The sequence below is a fragment of the Mustelus asterias genome, chromosome 2, assembly GCF_964213995.1.
Source record: "Mustelus asterias chromosome 2, sMusAst1.hap1.1, whole genome shotgun sequence".
NCBI classification, from domain to species: domain Eukaryota; kingdom Metazoa; phylum Chordata; class Chondrichthyes; order Carcharhiniformes; family Triakidae; genus Mustelus; species Mustelus asterias.
This window is the reverse complement of record NC_135802.1, coordinates 94,200,843-94,227,111: the sequence shown is the minus strand read 5'-3', so window position 1 is coordinate 94,227,111 and position 26,269 is coordinate 94,200,843. Positions and strand designations below refer to the sequence as shown.

Here is a 26,269-nt window from a genome sequence, read left to right as displayed (position 1 = left end):
AAACACCAGCAAAGAGCAGTTGGGCTGAAAGGCAAGTTTCTGTGTTGTTTATCGAAGTAATTCCATACAATATTTACTTAAATAACTAATATTGATACATAACAGCATTCCATGGGTCAAAGTTGCTTTTAAAATATCCAATTTCTGTGGCATTGCCATTCAGCCTGCTGTAAATGATTTAATGGCGGATGTGTTCCTGATACTGGAGGGCCAATGGGGTGGCTCTCTAGCACTCTGCAGCCCCAGTGGCCAATCTGGGAGCAGCTGTGTGAACACAGAGACAGCAGGTGAAGGAAAGTGGACCTTTACTTTTTAAAAAGGCCACAGCTGTCTGTCCATAATTGGTGGAGGGGCAAATGCCCCCGGGGATGGCCAGCAGTCGCAGCTGCGGCCTGCCAGTCGTGATGAGTCTGTGACACCTATAAATGCACACTCCGCCCTCATTCCCCCCACCACACTGAGCCCACTATGTTCGCCTGGGTTTAGGCACTGTAATAAATGTAACTGCCCGTGAGCAACTGATTTTACTACAAGGCATCCTCATTTAAAAGGACTCGGAATCAGGATCACGGTGGGAAACTAGGGGGGTGATTCTCCTATCCTGATGCGCACGTTTTTTGGCACGCTGGGATGGGAGAATCGTGTGTTGGCCACTTCGCGGGGGGGGGGGGGGGGGGGGGGGGGAGCAGTGCGAGGGTCTCGGGCTGGCCAGCAAAGGGGGAGACTGACTGATCGGGGCCACTGCGCATGCGCAGAGTTCCGGAACTGTCAGACTCCGGCGTGAATAGGCCCCGCCCCCCTGAGCTTTTAACGATATTCACGATTGTGACCTCTGCATTGCACAGAGTGTGGGGAGATTCGGGTCTGAAGTTGAATTGAAAAAACAGTCGTGATTTACACCAGTTTTCTCGCAAATTCAGTACTTTTGGGAGAATTGCCCCCGAGACTAGAGGTCAGCGGCAGCAAATTGCTCACTGCCTCCCTCTAAAATCCTGACTATTAAATTAGTGGTAGGAGTTCCCATTACGGAATTCAGCCTGCCATGTCTCACCTTTAACTGCCAGCACAGATAAGCCAGAACATGATCGAGCTCAAACCTATTTTGTCATGCTCACAAATTTGAGATTTACATGATATCATTATGTATACAGACAAACCAATGGCAGATTGATTGAAACAAAACCCTAAATTGAATGTAGGCAGCAAACTACAGCTCTAAATGAGCGCTGTGCTGCAACGTTCCAACTGTGGAAGAACCGGAACTCAAACGGTTACCATTCTGCACCAGCTGGCAGATCAGGTTTGGGACAGGGGGACGGGACAGGACATTGGGGGAAATCAGAACTGATCCAAGAGGGGCAAAGTACCAGATGGGCAGTGGGTTATTGTATTTGTAGAGTAGTGGCAATGGAACTGGGGCAGGCATTCTCACAATTCATCTGATGTGAAATCCTTACAGTCAGAATAGAGAGAGGATACTCTTTCCACCAATCAGAAAGGTGAAAGATCAACGATTAATGCAGTGCATCAACCAGCATTACTCAATATATTATTTTAAGCAATGTTAATGCACTGGAAAGGTCTTCCATTCAGAGCAATGCTCAAAGGGGATAATTCTCATTTTGATCAACAGAGAATCAGCTCCCTGTTTTATAACTCTTCCGATGAGATGAAAGTCGAAAGTGATGTATAACGAGCAGCTAATCCGATATCACCTGTGACACTCTATCGGTGGAAGTCAAAATTACCTCCAAAAGTGCATGGTTCACATTAAAAACAAATTATACTTTAGACACAAAGATTGTTGGCAGAATGTTCCCGTCGCACCTGCCACAAGAATCGTAGTGGGCGGGATACAGATCATGCAAAGGTCTGTTGACCTCTGGCAGGATTTTCCGGTCTTGGGGCTGGAAAATCCTGCCCTATATTTATTTTTGTTAAAGCAGTTTATGTTGAAAAGTTTCTTTTATTCAGTATGCTGCATTTAGTGATTTGGTGGCCAATATTTCTGTCGAAGGATATTGGGCTGGATTGAACACAGCCCATTGCACTGAGAAACACAGTGGCTGGGACCACTTACACATGGGAGAGGCCCCGTTGCCAGTAACCAGCAGCAGCAAAACCTCCGCTGATTAGGTCAAAGGGCAGCAGTGAGATTCCCAGCTGTGAGATGTCAATTATCCTCATTAATCAGCCATTGAATACCCGTTATCCCTGAGCCAATTGTGTGGCTTTCCCACAACCTCTGCAGGCCGCTGGCAACCCTTGACAGGTTTGTCAGCGGCCTCCTAGGTACTCAACAAATATTGTAGCCCATTGGCACTTGGTGCTTGGCGAGATCCTCTTGGATCTAACTGATCCAAGAATGGAAACTGTTTGATTTCCGGTTCTTCCATAACCAGAAATCTGCAGCTAGTGCAGAGCTCATTAGGAGCTGTAGTTTGCTGCTCACATTCAAATAAAGTTTCTTTTTTAACTAACCAATCAAGGGGCTCGACATAGGCAGCATTGTGCATGTTGGAAGCCAACTCCCTGCCCTTGATTCTGTTGGTGGCATGAAGAGCTGCTAGCCTCTGATTGGCCTGCAGCTCACAGTGGGTGGGACCTCTGCTACCAGGGCCTTCAATTGGAGGAAGACCAGGCCATGGCCATTTAAATGTCTGAAAGGCACTTGATTCCATTGGATCTGCCCCAGGCACTCATGGGGACTCCTGGCTGATTCTCCGATCATTGGATGTGACCTCCATTGGCCTGACAGAATCTGGGCCAGTTTTTTTTTTCAATAAATGTATTAGACAGTAAAGTGATTGGGTGGATTCCCTCAGGATTGCACTTCCAAAGGAAATCTCAGTGATCTTGTTATAGTACTCAGAGTTGATACCTGTAGTCAGCAGGCACTTTCATCAGCAGTACTCAAAAGAGGTAACTTCACCTGCCTGAAAAGTGCTTTAAGATTTTCTGGGAGCTCTGTTCGACCAGCATAACCTGGATTCATCGTTATAAATATGCCAACAGCAGGTTTTAAAGAAATCTCTTCCCCAAGAAAGACAAATCTGCAAACAATGAATAAGATAAACCGTCTAAATCAGTGTGCATTAATAAATGATGACAACAAAATTGTTCTTTTATTATTTTATGCTCACCTCTTTTTCTTGTTTTTAATGGCATCTTGTATTGTTTTGACCTGCACTGCAACAACTGATAAAACTTCAATGGAGATCCGATTAAACTCATCAAAGCAGCCCCAAGCACCGGTCTGTGCCAAACCTTTGTAGATGTTTCCTATGGACTGTACAAGGCACAAGTAATATTCATACCCAATTCTAATAATGTTCAGCAAGGTTAATTTTTTTCTCTCCACAGATGCTGCCTGACCTGCTGAGTATATCCAGCATTTTTTTTTTAAATTACAGATTTCACAGAATCCAAAGTATTTTGCTTTTGCGTTGTTGTATTATTCATATATTTTGTTTTATAGATAGGAGTTAGGCGCATAAAGTCAGTGACTAGCAAACATACCTTATAATCCATTTGCTCAGAACAGTTGAAGACATACACCATTACACCTAAGGCACGCCCAAGATCTTTAGTGGTCTCTGTTTTGCCTGTCCCAGCAGGACCTGCAGGTGCTCCACTCATGGTTAAGTGAAGAGACTGTGTGAGGGTAATATAGCACCTTCAAACCAAAAATAGTAGTAATTTTAACAGTTTGACAAGCATAATAAAGGATGCATTTTTACATCAACTTTTAACAATACTACATTTGTAAAATTTGTGCATATAATACGTTTGAGGCACTTTAACTTTGTTTCACTTCTCTTTGCCTTCCTATGTTTGCTTCCTACTATTCCCCTCAAAGAAGCTTTGCTTTAAAAACTTAACACTGTTTTAAATAAAGAAAATGGGGAAATAAGCTGTCTTTCTCTACATTTATATTTTCCTTAATCTTAACTCCTCTTTCACAATCTCCCTTGGTCTCTATCACACAATATGTCTCTGTTCCTTTCTTTTGGTCTCATAGGTATTAGAAATTAGAATCTGTTTCACATGCATCAGCAATTAGCAAAAAAAAACAGGTGGGATAATTTAGTTGGCTTCAAATTCAATGTATTTCTTCTCGAAAACTGAAGCAAATCAAATTATCTTCTACCTCTCTCAAGCCCTTGGGATTTATACCCTCTGAAGGTTGTACAACACAAAACAACAAATACAACAAGCATACGATTAGTACACTTGTCATTTTTCTATTCACATCCTGATTCATACATATGTATATCTTGTCTCAGATTTTTTTTTTAAAACATCGATTTTATCTCAGTGAAGTTCTTGAAATTTGTCATCTCAGATTTCAAAAGAATTTGAAGTGAATCTATTGACTGAAAGTGTATATCCTGGGAATTTGAGCATTTAGACACACTGAACATGCTTCAAATGCATAAATTCAGCTCAACAGTCGTCAAAATCCAAGCCCAGGCTTTTGAGGGAGTCTCAAGGCCTTCAACTAAGAACTTTAATGAAGGAATTATAAAACACAATAGATAACACAGTGGATAAATTTGCTAATTCTATTCTTAAATAGCCCCTTTTTTGAAATTTTTAACTGTTTAAATACTTCGACAGTAGAAATATTAGTGACTGAAAATAAAAGAAACATGAACAAACTTTGAGAGAGCATCTTTAGCAATTTGTAGGAACCCAGTGGCCAGACTATGGGTGGGATTTACCAGCGTGTTCGCCCCAAGACTGGAAAATCCCACCTGAGGTCAAGGAACCTTTACATGGTCCATGTCCCGCCCGCTATGATTCCCTTGGAAGGCAGGATGGGAAATTTCTGCTCTATGTGATCAAAGTGGTGAGTTTACATTGGCAAAACCAACAATGCCAAATGTACAACACAGGAAGTTATAATGCAAAACATTGACACAGGTGAGACAAAAATCTGGCAACAGGAAATTAAGTTGCGCAGACAGGAAGTACACATAGAAATAAGGTTTGTAATAGAATAAAGTTAAATAATTCTTTGGCAATAAATAGATGCCTTCGGTCTTTCATGAACTTATTTTTTCTTTAGTTCTGCACTGATAAAATATCATGCATCTTTGAAAAAGGTTTTAGTGCTATGACTGCAGTAACAGCACCAATGTTTACATTCAATAACTTTTACAGATGATAATCCACTAAACAAAACTATGCCTCCACAATTCTTGATATGCACTCAAGAAGCAATGCACCAACAGTGAAATGTTGTAAAATTAGCTCTTTTATCATCACAATTTGCAAAGTTTTTATTTTTATTAGATCTATTTTGTATTGTAACTTTCTCCCAGGCATGTCCTAAATTGATTAAATAAAACTTTGTTTTGGAATTAATTACACTTTAATAAAAGATTTCTCCAGAAAACATTTACTCAATAAATCATTGGCGCAGACATATTCTGATTACTAAATGCAGAGCATGTCCATGTGCTTCCCATATATCACTGACTGTTTACAGACCAATTATGAAATACACCTTTTTAGCCTCTCCCAAGGAACACTAACAAAAAATTTCAAAAATAACTAATCCGAAAAAATAACTACCGGGATATCTTTAAAATTATGTACTGGAATTAGTACCAACATGTTTTGGTATTGTCTCACAAGATAAAGCTGTCGATATATTTCATCGATAAGAATCAACTGCACCCCTAACATCCAATTGATTGTAGGACACGACCGTAGCCGGAAGTATGCTTCACATGTTGCTCACTCATTGCATGAAGAACTTTCTCACATCAGTCTTAGTTTCCTCTTTCAAGTTTGAACCTATGGCACTTATGTAAATGTCATATTCTAATTTAAATTTCTGCTCCGATTGATCTTTTCTGTACAATTTGCTCAATAGTATTTGGCCTGAACAGTACAATATACTATCTTTTTAACTCTGATGTTTTCCTTAACACTTGACAGTCACTTAGAGATGAAATATGGGAAATATGTTTCATGTGACTTGTGAAAATGACTACAGTCCGTGGCAGTTTAGGAGATGATGGGCTGTAACTTCCTGGCTCCCCAGTATCGGATTTGGAGGGTACATCAATGATGCGTTAGGGAATCCCTCTCGGGGGTTCTCAGCTAAGGGTTTACCTGGTAATTGTCCAGAAGTGCTAACTTCCCCTGGACAATTGCGCTGCACTGGGAACCATCTGACAAACTGATTTAAATCACTAACTTCAGATAGTTCCGTCAGTTTTACTCATAATTATTCTAAGTGTTAGAAGAAATAAAAGCACTTCTAACTTCAGTGTAACTATCTTAAAGACCCAGACTGAATGCCACATGGGACACCTCCAACACTCCCAAATCCCCAGGAAACTTACCTTCTCCCAGGTATTTAAGGTCACTTGCTTTAGGGTAGCTTGCGCTGTAACAAAAAGGGGGTATGTCCTCCTTCACTCCGCTTCTTTTGAACTTCAACGCTGGAGCCGAGGACATGCTGCGCTGCCTGAATCTCACCCAGCCTGAGTCAGGAAGGTCAGGTGATAGGCACTTAAGAATTTTGGCACAGCTAAGTGGGTACAGAGTGATGCTGATTGCCACTCTGAGAAAATTATGGCCTAAAAATTCCCTTGTCTCAGAATTAGCATTGCAATAACCTCTGACACTGCCATCTAGTGTTGTTGTGTTATTGTCTTAGAGAATAAGCAGTGCAATGCTCGCAGATCGGAGAAGTTTTTATTGTCACTGCAATCAATAGAGAAAGCGGAAACCGCTGGGTTAATTTTCTGTTCTTGAAGCATTAATAAAATAATTCTCTCCAGTTTTACTAATGCTAACTCCAAATAACTTTAGGAAATGACATGCTTTCCCCATGTCACAATCTTTCACTTTTTTTGTGTGGCCTCTTTCCATGTTAGGAAGGTCAGGTGTCGCAACCCACACAATACCCGATGGCAGGCTTGGGTACTGGAAGTCTGAAACTGGCCCGGTTCACATTTCCTCAGCATTGACATTGGATATCTGGTCAATTGTCACTTACCTATAATATGTTGGTTTCAGACCTCTAAGGTGGCTTTCAGCTGCTTAACTAGTAAATAAAATAGTCAAGGGACATTGTAACTTCAACTGCTTGGTGAAAACTGAGCAGATAGAGTTAAAATGAAGCATCTCTCTTACCAACTCAGATATCACCCCTTATGAAATATTGTTTAAAACTTAAATTGACTAATAAATGAAAAAATGTAAATAATTTATGGTACAAACAGTACATTGTGCAGCATCTGGAGAAAATGCAATTAGGTGGCTATAGTAAATTCTTAACTTAAGGAAAGCAGCTAAATGTCTGGACATGGAAAGTGAGCATTACATAGGGAAGAAACATGTACATTCACATTTTGTCTTAGACAATCAACAGTGGTTTCATGGTCATGCTTAAACTTTTGATTCCAGATTTTCTTTTTAATTGAATTCAAATTTCTTCATCTGCCTTGGTGGGATTTGAAATGGGTCCCGAGGGAGAGCACTACCCTGTGTCCCTGGATTAGTAGTCCAGTGACAATACCATTACACCATTGCCTCCTGTGCTATTTTTGTGTGGCCTCTTTCCATGTTAGGAAGGCCACGTGACACAACCCACACAATACCCGATGGCAGACTTGGGTACTGGAAGTCTGAAACTAGCCCGACTCACATTTCCTCAGCCCAAGACAAACACCTGTGGCAAAATCTTCGGGAAAAATGGAGAAGGGATTGGTAGTAGTAATTTGGGAAGATATTACAGTGCTGGAGAGAGAGAGAGGATATCATGGAGGAATTAAAGACAGAATCTATGTGGTTAGAATTAAGAAACAATAGAGATGCCATTCAGGTGCATTTACAGGCCACCAACTAAGGGGAAAGATACAGGAATATTAGAGAAAGGTGCAAGAACTATAGAATGGTAATAATGAGGACATCAATTATCCTAACATAGATTGGGATAGTAATAGTGTAAAGGTCAGAGTGGATAAAATATTTCAGAAATGTGTTCAGGAAAATTTTCTTGACAGTATGTTTCTGGCCTAATGAGGAAGGCATTGCTAGTTCTAGTTTTGGGAAATGAGGTGGGTCAAGTGAATAAAGCACCAGTAGTGAAACACTTAGGAAACAAATAGCATCACAAGGTTTAGATTAGCTATGCAAAAGGACAATGATCAGTCCAGAGTAAAAGTACTTAAACGGAGGAGGGCCAATTTCAGTGGGTGGAGAGTGGGTCTATCCCAGTTAAATTGGAATTTAAAGTTTGGCAGGCAAAACTGTAATCAAACAGTGACTGCCTTTAAGGAAATGGTGATTTGGTTACAGTCGAAGTACATTCCCCCAAGAGGGAAATGTAAGGTAATCAAAGATAGTTCCCTTGATGCTCACCAGCTCCTTCTGAAGGCAATTAGGGACGGACAATAAATGTTGGTCTAGCCAGCATCCCATGAAAGAATAAAGAGATAGAGTAAGGTGAAGCAGTGAAGGGTGCATATGACAGGTGTCAGGTTGATAATACAGTGAGAGCCAGACTAAATAAGAGACATTTGGAGGGTTCATTGCAATACACGGCTGCAAACAGACATACAGAAAGCCAGAAAGAGCTGGTCATGCATGCCAACCATCCTGTCCAATCCAGACTGCTTGTTACAATCATATGTTGCTGTATAACTAGTGATATTATATAGCATCTTAAACACTTGCTAAAAATTAAAGATCCCACCATATCGGTTGCACTTGCATCCTGACTGGTTGATTCACTGAATAGCATTAATTCTCAAGTATCTTTCAAAGAGTAAAACTCTTACAGACAGGCAAGTGTAAAGGATACAATTGGAAAACAGGTGGAGGACAGAGGAATTTGGGAGTAAATGTGCAGTAAATCATTCAAGTGGTTGGGCAGAATGAGAAAGTGGTTAAAGGCATAAGGGATGCTTGGCCTTTGTAAAGCAAGGAAGTTATGATGAACTTTTATAAAACACTGTTTTGGCCTGAACTGGCGGCACAGTGGCTCAGTGGTTGGCACGGTGGCACAGTGGTTAGCACTGTTGCCTCACAGCTCCAGGGACCGGGGTTCGATTCCCGGCTCGGGCCACTGGCTGTGTGGAGTTTGCATGTTCTCCCTGTTTCTGCGTGGGTTTCCACCGGGTGCTCCGGCTTCCTCTCTCATTCTAAAGAAGTGCGGGTTAGGTTGATTGGCCATGCTAAATTGCCCCTTAGTGTCCCGGGATGTATATGTTATAGGGATCAGCAGGGTAAATATGTGGGATTTCGGGGATAGGACCTGGGTGGGATTATTGTTGGTGCAGACTCGATGAGCCAAATGGCCTCCTTCTGCACTGTAGAGTTTCTATGATTCTACGATTGTGTTCATATCCAGGCACTGCCCATGAGGAAGGATGGGAAGGTTTTAGAATGGGCGGGGAAAAGATTTACAAGAATGGGATGAGGGACTTCAATTAGAAGAACAGGTTGGAGAAACTGGAGCTGTTCTCCTTACAGAGGGGAGAGAAGAGATTTGTACCCGATGGAAGGCCATTTGCACCAGGGATTGAGCTGCCTAACCAGCAGTCCGTAACAATCATCTCAGACAATGATTATCTTCTTAAATGTCATCAGAAAAAGCAGAATTGCCTCTCCTGGACATTTAAATGTTGGCCAGCTCAGCGTGGAAGCTCACCAACTCTTTCACTCTCTCGAATCAGCAAGCTGCATCAACAACGGCTTGACAAATTGTAAATGAGGCCCAAGCCTGAAAATGTTCTGGACCTCATATCCACAAGACACTGCCTCAGTCTGCTTGCTTCTTGCCCATTATTTGTCCAATGGTAAAAGCAGCCATTCCATGTATAATGTCACAAAATATGGATCAGAAATAACATGTCAAAACATTGGCCTGAATTTTACGCTCCCCCACCAGTGGGGTTTTAGGCTTGGGGGGAGCATGAAATTGCAGGAATGGGATTCCCTCTGGGTTACCACCCATCCTGACCGCACAGTGATTTTACACTAAGGTGGCCAAGGCCTCAGATGGGAAGCCTGCCCTTGCCCCAATTATGGCCTTTAAGGGGCCATTTCCTGTCCAGCCTCAATATTTAAACTGACGGGAGCATTAACCATCCATGTGGGAAGGACAGAAATAATCGAAGTTAGATCTCAAAAGGGAGGGATGGATGGCTCCATTGGAATTCCCCATGTGACTGGGGACACCCTCCCCTTGAGGCCTGTGACTTCCGGACTTCCCTCTGGCGTTTCCCCTGGCTAGACCCTGATTGCCCCCGCTTGAGACGCCACAGTCCTTCCCTACCCTCCTCACTTTCACCTTGGGATCCCTTACACTTACCTTGTCATGCAGTTCTGGCATTAAGGCTCAGACAGGTTGGTGTAGTGCCCTTTCTGTCCACTGCAGTGTTTTCGCTGCAGGGGTAGACAGCTGCCAGCCAATCTGAAGTCTTGCCTAAAGCCAACCAATGCTCATTGTGGTGTAACTTGGCTACGGGCCATTCGGAGTCAGTGGGGATGTGTTCCCCACTAACTCTGGATGGCGGGAGGCAAGCCCCTGCCTTCTGAAAAATTCAGGCCACACTGTTAAACAAACTTTGAAGCTTAGAGTTTAAAATGAATTAGTAATATTTACCTGTCAGTCAGAGGAGTGATCACCAAGCGAGGAGTGTTGCCCAAATATTCATAAGAGTACTGAAACTGAGCATCACAAATGTTGACAAAGCAGTGACTCTGTTTGTTGTCCCAACGGTGCCGCAACTGAGACAGCCAAGCAAAGGCTTGCGCATTCGCAACCTGAGATAAAGACATGTACATTTATGTTGATTCGGTGGGGAAATTGGCTGAGTTGAAGCAAACAGAGAATTAGGATACCTGGCAGGTAAGCTGATGAGCAAAACGTGATGGATGAGTGGTGTCCCATTTAAATCTCTGTTGGAGTCTCAACTACTCACTAATGATGAAGATGACAGGGTAGGAAGCCACATATTCCAAAATTGTTGACGACAAAAAGATAATCAACATTTTAAGAGTTTGGATGGAAAATATAAAATCAGAATGAAATATTGATAGATGACATGAATGGGCAAAACCATGGCAAATGAATTTAAATGAAGGTAAATGTGAAAGTCAGAGGAACATAGGACTCAAGAGCAGGAGGCCATTTGGCCCTTCAGGTTTGCTCTGCCCTTCAATAAGATCATAGCTGATCTAGTTGTGATTCCAACTCCACATTCCTGTCTGTCCCCCACAACCGTTGACTCCCTTAACTATCAACAATTGATCAAACTCAGCCTTAAATAAATTCAATGCCTCAACCTGCACTGATTTCTGGGGATATAACAAGGTATTTTCAAAATGGTGAAATAAATTAACATGAACAGGTCCAGAAGATAATCCAAATGGTGGATAGAATGCTGGCCTTTATACCCAGAGGGCTAGACTACAAGGGAATAGAAGGCATGCTTCAGTCATGCATACAAACGCATGGTTAGGCCACAACTGCAGCACTGCAAACAGAGAAAGGGCAACATTGATTTACTGGAAATGATACCCAGACTCTGAGATCAAGCGACGGGAAGCGATTAAAGAAACGAGGGTTGCATTTCCAGGAAGTTAGAAGGTTAAGGGGTGATTTGATCAAAGTTTTTAAGATATCAAGGGGAACAGATAGGTTAGCTTGAGGTAAACTTTTTCTGCTGTTTGGGCAGTCTAGGATTAGGAGGCACAGACTAGAAACTAGATTCAGAGCATTCAGGACAGGGGTGAAATTAGAAAACATTTCTTCACATCAAACATGGTAGAACTTTGGAGCTCGCTTCCAAAATGGCAGGTGGTGGATGGAGTTGGGGCCACCACCCCCAGACATAGATCAAAGTTTTAAAAGTTAAAAGTTTATTTATTAGTGTCAGAAGTAGGCTTACATTAACACTGCAATGAGGTTCATGTGAAAATCCCCTAGTCTCCACGCTCTAGTGCCTGTTCAGGTACACTGAGGGAGAATTTAGCATGGCCAATGCACCTAACCAGCACGTCTTTCGGACTGTGGGAAGAAACCAGAGCACCTGGAGGAAAAGCATGCAGACACGGGGAGAATGTGCAAACTCCATAAAGACAGTGACCCAAGCTGGGTCCCTGGTGCTGTGAGGCAGCAGTGCTAACCACTGTGCCACCATACGGTGGCTCAAGTGTTGAGAATGATGAGGCATCCTATTTAATTAATTAATTTCCTATTTAAAATGCCTGCCTCAGTTCTCTAGGGAATTTTATTCAGTTGGCTACTTATATTTTAGGCCCTACTAGCCCTCAGCCCTTGGCCTTTCAGCCACCCCCAATGGTCCAAAGTACCATCCAAGCGATCACATGCTCTCCACCCACCCCCATGGTGCCAATAGCTCAGTATCAACTTGTGACCATTAATGCCTAACCACTCACCATCCTTCTCCCTTACACACTCCATGCCAGTTCACCCAGTACATCCATCTTAGAAGCCATGATGAGATTAAATGAAATGAAGTTCTAAATATCTCATACAGACTTCACCATGTTTAAAACACCATTTACTAAAGCCCATTCAAAACTTTTAAAATCCCATCAGGTACTTAATCCCTTATAAAATAGACTTGTAATCAAAGACAACTAATCCTTTAATAACATCTGAGCTGTTAAATTGTAAACCCAGGACCCCTTTTGAGATAATTATAGGTTGTGGAAATCAGACAAGCATTAATAATGACATGATGATAGCCCTTAGGGTAATGTCAACAAACAACTATTGTAACTGTCAGCCCATTTTCATTACCTCTTCCTGATAGAGGCATGCTTTTTTTTCTCTTCTTTCAATTTTGGGGACTTAACTAACTTTACAGCTGGTCAGTTCTACAGACACTCTCTGATTTTCAAGTTCATTTATTTTATTTCAACTCTAAAAATTCATAACTCCCACACACCGTGTTAAGGCCCCTGTGAATGTGACAAACAGGTTTGTTGAAACTCAGCATTGAATTTAAATGGCACAGCTGAGTTTAGTTTCCGCCATGTGAGAGCTGTCCCGGCCCCTTTTCCGTTCCTGGTGAAAACAGGATCGATCAGAAATTGGGACGGGACATCAGAATCTGGGTTCCACCTGCCATTTTGGAAGGTCCAGAGTCACCGCAGCTCTGGGCAAATCCAAGCCACAATGTTCAAATTAAAGGCAGTGATTATTTGAGTAAAAAAATGCATGAACACCACACAAATCACAAGAAAGGTAGCCCGGGTAATCTGTTCAAGAGAATGGAAACAAAAAAAACCTCTCCAACGTGCCTTTTGAGCAATGAGCTTTGCCACAACATCCCGAGCATGGACATCTATAGTGCATATAGTCATAATCTTCTGCCTGTCGCCTGATGTCAGCTCACCCAGCAACATGTTGATCAGAGCATTCAACTGCACGACCTGCAAGTTCAAAATAAATACTCCATTTTAGTCACAGGAACTCAATGCATAGAAAGTAAACAGAACCTGCAGACTGAACAGTTACTATAACAGCTGACAGAGTAAGTTCCCAACACTTCACTCTGTGGCCAGATTTCAGATACAGTTTGACAAATGACCGCTCCATTCCTGACTTGATTGTTTTCGAGCAATTTTTGTTTCAAAATATTAACTTTAGCATTTCATTTAAAATAAAAGCCTAGAAATTGGATATCAGCCCTGCCCATTTTACAGATGTTAAAAAGCAAAAAAGTCTCTAATAAATTTTCCCAGAAACTTATTTGATGCAACATGCACATACAGCATTAGAGCAGAATAGCTTGACGTTGTGCTGTCATTGTTTCCGCGTGTTTACCATATGTGACTTCACCAGAATAACACAAATAGTGGCATATAAGGTGACCCCATTTTGTCAGTCTAAAAAATCATGTTTTTGCATATACTCAGTACATAAATTGACGCTGCTTTTCACATAACATGTTATAGTAGTTGCGTCATCGTGATTTCCTCAGAATTTGCTAGCTTCTTCACTCTAGAAAACATCTTGTTAGAAGTAATGGTTTTTTGTTGAAAACACATTTATTTACATACCAGCTATTAATAAAGGTTAAAATAAGACCAAGACAAAGCTAGAGTCACTCTCTAAGACACTTTTCAGTCATCTTCTCTGAGTGAGTGACAGCACTGTGAAATACGTTCTTGCGCACATGCTCAGTAGTTATTATTGGCATTAACCCTTTACAGTCTCAAGTTTTCACCCCACAACTGAATGTTTTACCCAACGGTACCTTATAACTGGATGCAAGTGATCAGTATGGACTATATTGCGAAGATGTGCACATCTTTCAGTCATGGCCAATCTTTTTGTTAGATGTCAATGACATTTCAAAATGGCAACCACCCAAACTGCCAGTTCACTTTTACACTCTTAGTTGACTCTTGTTTTTGGAGGAATTTTTCAAGTTTCAAAGGTTCAAAGTAGCATTTTGTACTTATTTCTGTATGTTACAACAACTGAAAAGCTGACATCAATGGAACTCAATATGAAGGAAGTCCTACTTGTGGAACCTGCTCGATTTGTGAAATGACAGGCATCTTCTGTATATCAATAAGAGTAAAATATATACTATTTGCTTCAGGAGAATTTCCACATGGGTTTGTTTCAATCTCACACTGTAACTTTGGTGGAAATTGTGTTTCTGCATTTATTCAATCAAGTTGTAATTGGATATGTGGAGAAGCGCCACAGAAATTCTTATCAGGCACCTTACATACCAACAGTTGCAAATATTACAGCACCTGGTTTCCGATTCCAATATTATATGAAGCCCCATATGCCAGAACATTTCCCCAGCTGAAAAGACTGATATCTGGAATTTCCACAAGGGTTCTCTGTCAGGGTGATCAGCAGAAACCTTAGGGAAACCGTGATACCATGTTAAAGGGTTATTTTCTAAATCATGCAGAAACAAAACCTTTTTTGCATTTATTCACACGTTTACCAGATGATAACTGGTGGACAGGAATAGATTCCTCAGCCAAGTGGCTTTCAGGTCACTATAACTACTAGCTTTTTAAAAATCCAACCACTATAAGTGAGACTATAAAACTCACTGGATTGAAGATGCAGGTTCTGGTAGTTCTACAGGCAGATTTGCAAACTCATTGATTGGGACCTGTTCTACAACACTGCAAAGAACCTGCATCCAGATTCTGATAATGCCCAGAATGCATTTTGATTTGTGATATAACTAGGAAATGCTTCTCACAGACTCTAACAGACAGCAATCTTTACACTACACCAACAGGCGTATAAATAGGCATTTCTCCCCCATCTAACTGTTTTATAATCATGTGCAATCCAATTGAGTTGCAACTGAGACTTGAAATAATATTACTAAACCAACCAATAACAACACTTTTTCGATCTCTATGCTAGGATAACAGTAGAGTTAATAACCTGATTAAAAAGACCCAAACAATGCACAAGACAATTTATAATTACATTTTGCTGCTATTGCAAGTCACACAGCTTGCTATTTTAATATTGTACAAATTACTTTTATTAAAGCTTTGAAAGTAGCATTTTGTACTTATTTCTGTATGTTACAACAACAACCACACTTCAAAGGATCTTCACTGGCTATAAATTGTTTTGGGAGGTCATGAAATGTACTATATAAATGAAAACTCTTTAGTTATGTTATTATATTAAGCTTTCTACAGGTCACAAAGATAGCCAAAACATCTGAGTATATTTTGTTGCTACAGAAATTTACAGGAGGTAATGGAACAGGTAAATTGAAAATCTGTTTGACTTTAGAGCATGGATTTCAAGAGCGAAGTTTACACACGCAACAGTTATTTAGCAGCGAGACTGTCAAATGAGTGGAAGCTCAATCAACTGGGAGTTCAGGCACATTGTCTGCTTCATTTCATATTCCAAAAGAATAGCACATTCAGCAAATTAGCATGCCAATTTGACATCTTTTGGAAAACTGAATGCAGCCGAGAAGCGAATATGACTTTCTTGTAGACTAACAACAAGCTTAATACTTCCTTTGACAGCTCATATCCACTCTGAAAAGTGCAAAATCTCTGCAAGGACAAAGGCAGAATTAGATAGAGGATGCAGAACATTTTATTTAAAAGCTTTTTCAAGGGAAATCGTAAAGCTCACATAAATGATCTCTACTGAGAAATGTAACTTATATATGCTCACAGTCAATGAAGCTTTTCATCATTCCTCACTAAACGTTTCCAAATGAAGGTGTGTCACCTCAATTAAGTTAACTATTGCTGAACTCGTCTCTAAAATATTACATTTTCTTCCAATTCTTCTTGTAGCCTTTTGTCACTTTATGGAGTACAATGTAAAATTAATTGTGAAGACAAAAGAGACTGGATGAATCTGGAGTTGTGAAGTTGACCCTGTTAAACACACATGCTTATACAGAGTATATAGAGTATCACCTGGGCACCTGTAGAGAAAAACTGGGCAGAGATAAAGCTGCTGATTTTTGAGCCGTTAGTTTAAAAGGATGAAAAACCTGCCATGGGCATTATCTTTCCGGTACAAAAACAGAAAATGCTGGAAAATTTCAGCAGGTCTGACAGCTGTAATTCCTGTGGCATAAGTCAGAGGTGGAGACAGTTGCTTAGAATTATAGAATAGAATCATAGAATCTCTACAGTGCAGAAGGAGATCATTCAGCCCATCGAGTCTGCGCCGACCACAATCCGACCCGGGCCCTGTTCCCGTAACCCCACATATTTACCCTGCTAATCCCCTGACACTAGGGTCAATTCACCATGGCCAATCAACCTAACCCACACATCTTTGGACTGTGGGAGGAAACTGGAGCACCCTGAGGAAACCCATGCAGACACGGGGAGAATGTGCAAACTCCACACAATGACCCGAGGCCAGAATTGAACCCGGGTCCCTGGCACTGTGAGGCAGCAGTGCTAACCACTGTGCCACCCATTAGGAACTGGAGACAGCTGTGATTTACGAGATACTTGATCAAACTTTAGAAGGGAAACAGGGAACAATGAAGGTGAACGAAATAAAAGCGGAAAGTGGAAATCCTGTAAAAGAGCAAGGCAGCATTTCTTCAAAGTGTGTATTCCTGAAAGAGAAGTAGCAGTGAATTAAATCCTCATGGCAAGCATGTCTAAACTCAACAACTTGCATTTTTATAATTCTGTAACAAGGAAGAAGCTTCTCATTGCACTTCACAAAGGTGTAATCTAACAAAAAAGGCAATATTATGGAATAGTCAACAAAAAACTTGGCCAAAGAGGTGGTCTTTAAGGAGTTCTTTAAGGAAGAGGGGAGTGGAGGTGTTTAGTGAGGAAATTCAATAGCTTATGGCCTAGATGACTGAAGGCACGGCTACCAAAGATGGGGCAAAGAGAGTAAAGGGATACAACAGTGACCAGAACTGGAAGAATGCAGCATCAAGAGAGGGAGTAGGGGTAGAAAAGGTTAGAGAGATAGCGAAGGGAGAGACTGTAAAGGATTTTTACACGAGAATAGGAATTTTACATTTGAATTATTGGAATGTACGCCAATGACTTGGATGAAGAGACAGTGTATTGTAGCCAAATTACTGATGATACAAAAATAGGTCAGAAAGCAATTTGTGAGGACTCAAAGGGCCCAATTTTACCATCGCGTTGCGTCCGTTTTCGGCCGTGAAAACTTGGTAAAGTCGGGCGCGAGGCAAGTAGCGCGATCCGCGCCCGCCTCTGCACTGGTTCCCCCTTTACCAAGGCCCGAAAATGGCCGCGATCAGGACTATGCCCAAAGCAGGCGTGACAGCCATTTAAATGCATTTAAATTGACTTAATGGGCTGCACGCCCAACTTTACCGGCACTTCCCCCTTTACCACCGCATTCGCCCATCAAGAATCAGAACAAAACAGACATGCTCCATACAAGTCCGATTGAGGCGCTCCGGTTAGAGAGGAGGTAGGTACCTAGCATCCGATGGCTCTCTGCTTGCGATCAGTCGGTCGCAATCAGTCTGGGTGGTGGGTAGGTGGGGGGTAAGGGGGTCAGTAATGTTGGGGGGTTGGGGCAATGTCTGTGAGGGCCAGGGGGAGGCATTAGCCAGCCCAGCAGTGATGTGGCAGAGGAGCCGAATTCTATCTTTTTTTTCTGCACATGTGCAGTTGGAAGCGCTGATTGGAGCTGCAGGAACTTGGGCGCATTAAGCCCCGCCCACAGGCTTGTGCAGCGTGGTTCGGAATTGCTGATATTTTTTCAAGCAGAGTGCGTATGGGGGCGCCTGAGAACGGGTCTAAAAGTCGGATCCAAAACACTCCCAGTTTCAAGTCCGCCCAGCATTTAGAATCAAAATGGTAAAATTGGGCCCAAAGAGTCTGCAAAGGTATACACATAGGCTAAGTAAGTGGGGGAAAAATGGTGGATGGGGTATAATGCAGGAAAACAAGAGTTTATTCACCCTGGTAGGAAGAACAAAAAAGTCAAATATTAATTAAACGCAGAGACCCCATAGAATGCTCTGGTACAGAGTAACCTGGGTTTCCTTACGCACATTAATCAGATGGAATGTTGGCCTTTATTGTTTGGGGGATAGGGTATTGGGGTTTGCTATAACCATGCAGGGCATTAATGAAACCACACCAGAGTACTCAGTACAATTTTGGTCTCCTTATTTAAGAAGGGATAGTTGCATTGCAGACATTTCAGAGATGCTTCACAGGGTTGAAGGGACAGTCTTATGATGAAAGGTTCAGCAGGTTCAGCCTGTACTCACTGAAGTTTAGCAGAATGAGAGCTGATTTTATTGAATTAAAAAGATTCTGAGGAGATTAGAGGTTGAATTGATGTTTCCCCTTATGGGGGACAGCATCTAGAATTAACAAGTACAATTTCAGAGGTCTCCTATTTAAGGCAGAGATTAACAGGAGTTTCTTCTCTCAGAGGGTCAATAATCACTGGAATTCTCTACTCCACAGTGGAGCCCAGGGCACTGGAGTCGAGGCCATGATCAGATCAGTTATGATCTTGCTATCAAATGGCACAGCAGGTCTGATGGGCTGAATACTACTCCTCTACTCTTATTTCTTTCTCATTACTGGGAGCCAATGTAGGACATGGAGCGCAGAGCTGATGTAGAACCACGACGTGCTGTAGAATAGGATACAGGCAGTGGAGTGTTGAATCAGCTGAAGCTTGCGAATGATAATAAATGAAAGGCCAAGCCTGGGAGCATTAATAAAGGTTTGAAAGAGGGCTTCAATAGCAGACAGATTAAGGCAGAAGCAAAGGCAGGTGATGTTACACTGGAAGTGAGTGGTATTTGTGATACAGAGGATATGGGCTTGTGATGTCATTTTAAATAGAATGTCAAAGTTAAAAACAGTTTGTTCCAATGGAACAAAGGCCTGGGGAAGGGATGGGGGTGGAATTGATGGCAAGCTTACGTACTTTGTGATGTGGCTGAAGACAATAGCTGTGGTCTTCTCAATGTTTAATGGGAGGAAACTGAACTCAGTTCTAATTTGACTTACAATTATTGACTTACAATGACTTTATAATGTGTCAGAATTCCAGTACAAAGAGGACCCAATTCTCAAATCTAATCTAATTTGCATAGATACTCCAGGTGCAAATTCAGATAGGAAATAGAGCCTGTTAAATTTAAAGGGTTGGGAACAACAGAAAGGAAGGAGAATAATATGTGTTCAGACAGAAGCACAGCTATGGTAAAGGAAAAGGAACTGCCTGATCAAGGCATAAGTAAAAGCGAAGCACTCCTTCATGCTGAGCGATCCAAGTCTCTCTTGAACTACTATTTTTTACATGCTTATAAAAGCATGTAAAAAATTTCTTCCAAATTTCCTGTCATATTATTTGTGACATTTAAACATAATCTCTTTTCACTTCCCGATTACATTTGCCATATTTTCTGCACTATTGCAAAACTCAACATTACCAGTGACTCTATTTTAAGTCTCATTTTGGTATTAATCTACTTATCCACAAAATTCTGTTCTTTGATTCTCTTTTCACCTTACAGGGATCTTTGTCTCTACAATATTGTTTTTAATTTTTACATTAAAACTATGTTATTGTTACTATTTTCCAATGTGCATTGCTGTACATTCACTATTAATGGGATTGTTGCAACCCAACTTCAACTACAAGGGCTATCTTTCAAGTATTTATACTTGAACATAAAGAAATGTGGACAATTTACATCTGTAATCAAACTGTGCTTCAACCATGAAATACAATGATCTTGTCCCGAAAGGAACAATCCTTGACCCCACATAACCATCCCCCCCCCCCCAGCTATTTCTCATCTAACTGCTGTCCCTCAGCAACATCATTTGAAAATACAACATCAGTTTCTATGTGTACTCTAACAACTTCCAATTTTACTTCACACTTCTCTCAAACCTTCCAATGTCTTGAAATTGTCAGACTGCTTGCCCGACATCCAGTACAAGATGAACAGAAATTTCCTCCAATTAAATATTGGGAAGATTAAAGCCATTGGTCGGAACTTTACTGGCCTGCCTGCTACGGGAACCAGAGCGGGCGAGGGGAGGACCATGGAAAGGTCCTTTGACCTCAGGCGAGATTTTATAGTTTCATGACGAGCGAGACCATAAAATCCCACCCATTGTCTTTGGTCCCACAAACTCTGCTCCTCCTCCCCCCTCCCCCACCCCACAGCTCTATATGTGTCTCTCCCTGCTGACAACCGTCATAAGATTGAACCAGACTCTTCGCAACCTTGGTGTCATGTTTGACACCGAGATGAGTTTTCAATCACATATCCACACCATCACTAAGATTGCCTATTTCCATCTCCATAACATCGTCCAACTCAACCAATGCCTCAGCTCATCTAATGCTTAAATCCTCATTCGTGCCTCTTCAACCTCCAGGCTTGATTATTTAAACATACCTTTGGTCAGCCTCCCATATTCTACCCTCCATAAACTTGAAATCATCCAAAACTCTGCTGTCAATGTCCTAACTCGCAACAAATTCCATTCACCTATTACCCCTGTTCTCAGTGCCTTGCTTCCCAGTTAAGCAAAGCCTTGATTTAAAATTCACATCCTTGCATTTTACACTCCTTCATGATTCTGCCCTTCATTATCACTGCAATCTCCTGTAGCCCCACAATCTTCCAAGATATTTATGCTCCCCTAATTCTGGCCCCTAGCATTGGTGACTGTGTTCAGTTCCACAAGCCTTAAAGCTCTGGAATTCTCTGCCTAAACCTCTCTGCCTTTTTATTTCATTTTCCTCTGTTAAGAGACCCCTTAAAATCTACCTCTTTGACCAAACTTTTGGTCACCTTCCATAATATCTCCGTATGCACCTCTGTGTTATATTTTGCTTCATAGTGCCTCTGTGAACCACCTTGGTACATTCTGTTACAATAAAGGCACCACATAAATACAAGCTGTTGTTATATACAATATTTATGTATACCTGTTTTTTGTTGTAGTCTTTCAGTGCTGTTTCATAGCCTTCCTCAAGCCTTTCAAATGCAATTCCTACATCTGTTGTCCAATATATTTGTGAGCTGGTCAGAGCAACCTGAGCTGGGTAGTCCAAAATCCATTGGTCTCTGGGCTTTTCCTCATACGCTGCTACAGCCTCTGTAATCTGGTGACGGACAGTTTCCTTCATAGTTTCCTCCAATCGATTTAACCAAGTTTCAACCTTAAAACAAGCAGAGAATGGACCGTTTTTATATAAACATCTGAGGAAGCACGAAATTAACATTAGTCAGAATGGTGAATAAGTGGCACCATGGTTTTTATGCTAAACGCTTGCTGGACATTAACTTATGCTGCTGCATTAGTCCACACCGTCAGGTAAAGAAGTCGTTAAAAACCTCAATAAATTTGGGCAGAATGTTTAATTCATAGGTTCGTTTTGATTAACTATGTTTGTCAGTAGCCATTTTTTTTGGATACACCAAGTGAATGAATACATTGGGGTTGAAAACACTCAGCTGCTGCACAAATTGGGTACAGGAAACCTGACCAAGGCGAGACTTCTGATCAGAACACTTGAGGCTGCACTCAGTTTCCTGGCTTGCAATTTACACAGCAGTCTGAGACAAGAGCAACTTCCATTGACTCCAAACTTAGCCCTTGAACGGTGGCGATAGTGGTTAGCACTGCTGCCTCACAGGGACCCGGATTTGATTACCGGCTTGGGTCACTACCTGTGTGGAGTCCCCTTTGTCTGCGTGGGTTTCCTCCGGGTGCTCTGGTTTCTTCCCACAGTCCGAAAGACGTGCTGGTTAGGTGCATTGGCCACGTATGGTTGAGAAAACTGGTAGAGTGGTGCAAGTAGGGAATCTCTGTGAATCTCTGTGTACATGCTTCTGTTTGCAGAGATATCGCTCTCAAGTAGAGCCAAGCACTTGCTAGAATTAATAAATCATCGGAAGTGCAACCCGTGACATTTAACTGATTTCAGCATACCACTGATGGAGGCTGGAGTCTATTCTCCTTACTAAGGGCATTAAGGATCATGGGGATGCAATTAAATGGTTCGAAGAAAAAACACTCAATGTCTGTAAACTTTCTTCCTCATTTTTACCTTTAAAAAATTACATTTAGTAAGTCACAACTATCTGTTTCAACAATTTCACTTCTGTATTCGCTATTGAAAGATTTGGAAGGGTTGGAGTGCATGCTGTAAAGAAATCTGACTCATTGGGCAGCATTTTCCCGTGGGCTTCGGGATCCCAATGTTATGGCCAAAAGCTTGCATGTGCATGCAGCAAGATCACTTGTGCAATCCTTCCTGAGGTGGCCTTCTGATTAGTCGCCTCCACACCAGCCAAAGCTGGAGGCCCATGAGGACCAGTAGCCCCACTAGGAGAGGTGTTTCTGCTGAAGCGTGTCAAAGTCCACAAGGGCACCTCAACATTGAAAAACTGTTGCTGGCCAACACAGAAATGATGTATTATGGACTCCTAAAGTCAGGAAGGAAAATCCCTCTGCAAGATACATGGGAACACCACCACCTGCAAGTTCCCCTCCAAGCCACTCACCATCCTGATCTGGAAATATATCACTGTTCCTTCGCAGTCGCTGGGTCAAAATCCTAGAATTCCCTCCCTAACGGCATTGTGGGTCAACCCGCAGCACATGGGCTGCAGTGATTCAAGGAGGCAGCTCACCACCACCTTCTCAAGAGCATGGTGCTGAACATTGTGCAATCATCGGTAAACATCCCCACTTCTGACCGTATGACAGAGGGAAGGTCATTGATGATGCATCTGAAGATGGTTGGGCCTAGGACACTACCCTGAGGGACTCCTGCAGAGATGTCCTGGAGCTGGGATGACTGACCCTCCACAATCACAATCATCTTCCTAATATAGATTCCAAAAGTAAATTTTGGAGAGATCATGGAAAGAACCAGTTTATGCGAGTGGCTTTATATAAGCAAAACGGAACAAAAAGTGTACTACCTTGATAGTTGCAATTAGAGAAACAGATGAATACTAAAAGAAAAATCCAATTTTGGGTGTGCATAAAGTGTTTGACAATCATTACCAGCTGCCACTTTGCTTGTCTATTTATTTGTAGTCTGGTGTACTACATCAGTTATATTCTCCTCATGATAACTTGTCTCAATTCTAGCAGACTAATGAATTTGGTTTAAGAATACCATCTGTGAAACATAAACATGTATATCCTTGGACATCCACATGTACAGGTATAAGATAACTGACAGCATTTCTCATTGGTGTATATATTTTTTTGATTGAACACCCTTTCCCGAACACTTTTCCAAGTGCTGAGTTTCTGGCATTGCACTTACAGATCCCCTCCCTGTTCTAACATTAATTTTTTTCAAGGTGTGCCCTTCAGAATTGTACAGTACATTTCACCTTTCTTTAATATCATTTACTATCACAAGACGCTAGTCTTTCTATACTTTGCTCCCTCCATTCTGCAGCAGGATATAATCATTGTGTGTTCTTTGTATCTCTCATGTACCTATCAAGAGTTTTTCAATTGATCATGCAACATCATGTTTTCTGAGTTGCTGGCGACATTAACTGCAGATGCAACCGATCTCAAAGAAAGGACACAGGTAAATGTTAGTGCTCTTGCAAATTTTCTTGAATGGACATTATCGATTGCTGTTTGTGGGACCCTAATGTGCACAAATTCACTGCCATGTTGACTTCACATCAGAAAGAGCTTTGCGGCATCCTGGGGATTGTGAACTTCAAGTTTTTAATTAGTCTTACCTGCCCAATGCATTTACACTTTGCCTGGAATGGGACATATTCCTTCTCTCTACTGTACATTCCCATTGCAGTCTTATTTATTTCCTTTTCTCCATCTTCTCCAAATTTAAGGTCAGCCATGTTATCAAAGAGTTTAGCCAGATGGCGAGTCACCTAAAACACAATATTTTCAAAATTAGGCGGTGGTGAGGAATAAAAGGATCACCTCAGGATAGCAAATGCAGTTCATTATGTCAGCAACTTTATAACAAAATCTTGAAACAGTATTATTATTTTTTGCTGATATAATGATATACAAATAAGCAGTGATTTTCCTTTCCCAACCTACATTGTAGAAGCCACTTAAAAGCAAGTTTGCTCATCCTGCACTCTGTGCAGAGCATAACTCAGAGGTCTCCAACTGTGCAGCACCAATTCTTCAATTTTTTACTCGGGGTATGGTGACCGAGACATCCTTGGGCCTATAGAGGCCTTTAAGTAGGCAATTACTGGAGTTTAAGGGCATCAGCCAACCCTGCCAGTATTTTACCTGTGGCAAGGGAAGGTCCATACCATGCAGGAAGCCTAATAGCTCTAGCTGTAAGGGTTGGTGTCAGGCAAGGGGGAGGGAAACCTCCTTTGTGGCTGCACTGGATCCATCGCTGGTACCCTCTTTTAATCCTCCCCCAGTCTCTAGAACCAAAACCCCAATCCTCCTAACCCCACTCGCTGAAACCCTGACCCAATCTGATTGGCTGGAAGCTAAGGTAGGACTTTCTCTCATGAAAAGGTTAGAGGTTTTGCCTTAAAGCGATTAACGCTGATCACACTGTTACACTGTTGCCGGACAACCATAGGGATCATGGGCGGCCACAACCCCCACAGCTAAGCTGTGAGGATAGAACCACAAACACAGCATACAAAGCGAGGGGGCTGTGGATTCAGTGAATGACTGTTTTGCATGATCTGGTCATCAGGAATTCTAAATCTGATCACAGTAATAAAACAATAAAAATCAAAACTCAGGGGAAAATAAATTGCTACTGTTTGTTACAATCATAAAAGAAAAAAGTCAAAGACAAAGTTACTTCAATAACAAACTAATTATTGTACTAAATTTCACCCGTTGCCGTGTATACCTTTAACAGAGGAACTATCCTAAACAATTAAAAGCACAATAGCCACCTTTTGCGCTGCAGTTTTTAGACAATTAAATTGTCATGGCACAACAGAAATTCACAAACAGTGCCTGTTTGGGGAAAAAAAGTTATTGCTTTGAAGGCGCTCACACCATTCAAATAGCTGCAACTAACTAGTGTTTACAGAGAACACCTATATATAAAATAGGAGTTGTACACTAATACAAATATTTAACCCGTGTCATTGTAATACAAAGTAGTGACTACACAGAACATAATGCAGTCCATGGAAAAGATAAGGTGAAAATATTAAGAAAGTTATTTGCCTCTGAAAGCACATTTGGTCAAGGCAGACTGGACTAAAGAGCTGAATGTTTCTAAGTTTGATTCTCTGTCATAAGTTAGTTGAGTTCAGCCTGGGGTCAGTGAGAATATAATAACAGGCAACTCAGTGAGGGAATTTAACCTGCACCGGCCCATGATGGATGGCAGAAGAGTCTCAAAATTGGGAATCCCAACTCAAACATTACCTCGGGTTTAATTGCAGCAGATTTAGGGTCAGCTGAGCAACCTGTTCTGGAGAAACTGATCAGTGGTTTTAATATTTAAATGAAGATCCGTTGTTCATATTTTTGAGAGCCATTTAAAGTTAAAGACTGAGGGCTGGGTTTATCAGGCTTTGGGGAAGCTTGCAGCTGAAGAACTGAGGCCAGGGGTTGGCGGCGGAGGAGGAGATTTTCGGGGATGTGGGTGGGAGGAATTCCTCCCCGCCACCCACACCCCAGCTCCTTCAACAATTCTTTTTTAAGTGTGGTCTGTTCCTGTCCGATGACTGTGATGACTGAGACCATTCCCACCCTGAAATACACGCTGTTAGGTAACCAACTTCTCCGACAT

General features: G+C 41.7%; 1 protein-coding gene across 1 annotated transcript in view; it reads right to left on the bottom strand.

The window, feature by feature from the left end:
* Positions 1-26,269, bottom strand: part of LOC144503618 (dynein axonemal heavy chain 11-like) — a 383,758-nt gene that overhangs the window by 239,272 nt on the left and 118,217 nt on the right. The window contains exons 29-35 of the mRNA XM_078228239.1: positions 24,255-24,407; positions 21,461-21,694; positions 13,303-13,434; positions 10,634-10,794; positions 3,520-3,676; positions 3,144-3,289; positions 2,937-3,053 (exon numbers count right to left, since the gene is read on the bottom strand). Of these exons, the coding sequence (XP_078084365.1) occupies positions 2,937-3,053; positions 3,144-3,289; positions 3,520-3,676; positions 10,634-10,794; positions 13,303-13,434; positions 21,461-21,694; positions 24,255-24,407 (1,100 nt within the window). The remainder of the gene's footprint in view (positions 1-2,936; positions 3,054-3,143; positions 3,290-3,519; positions 3,677-10,633; positions 10,795-13,302; positions 13,435-21,460; positions 21,695-24,254; positions 24,408-26,269) is intronic.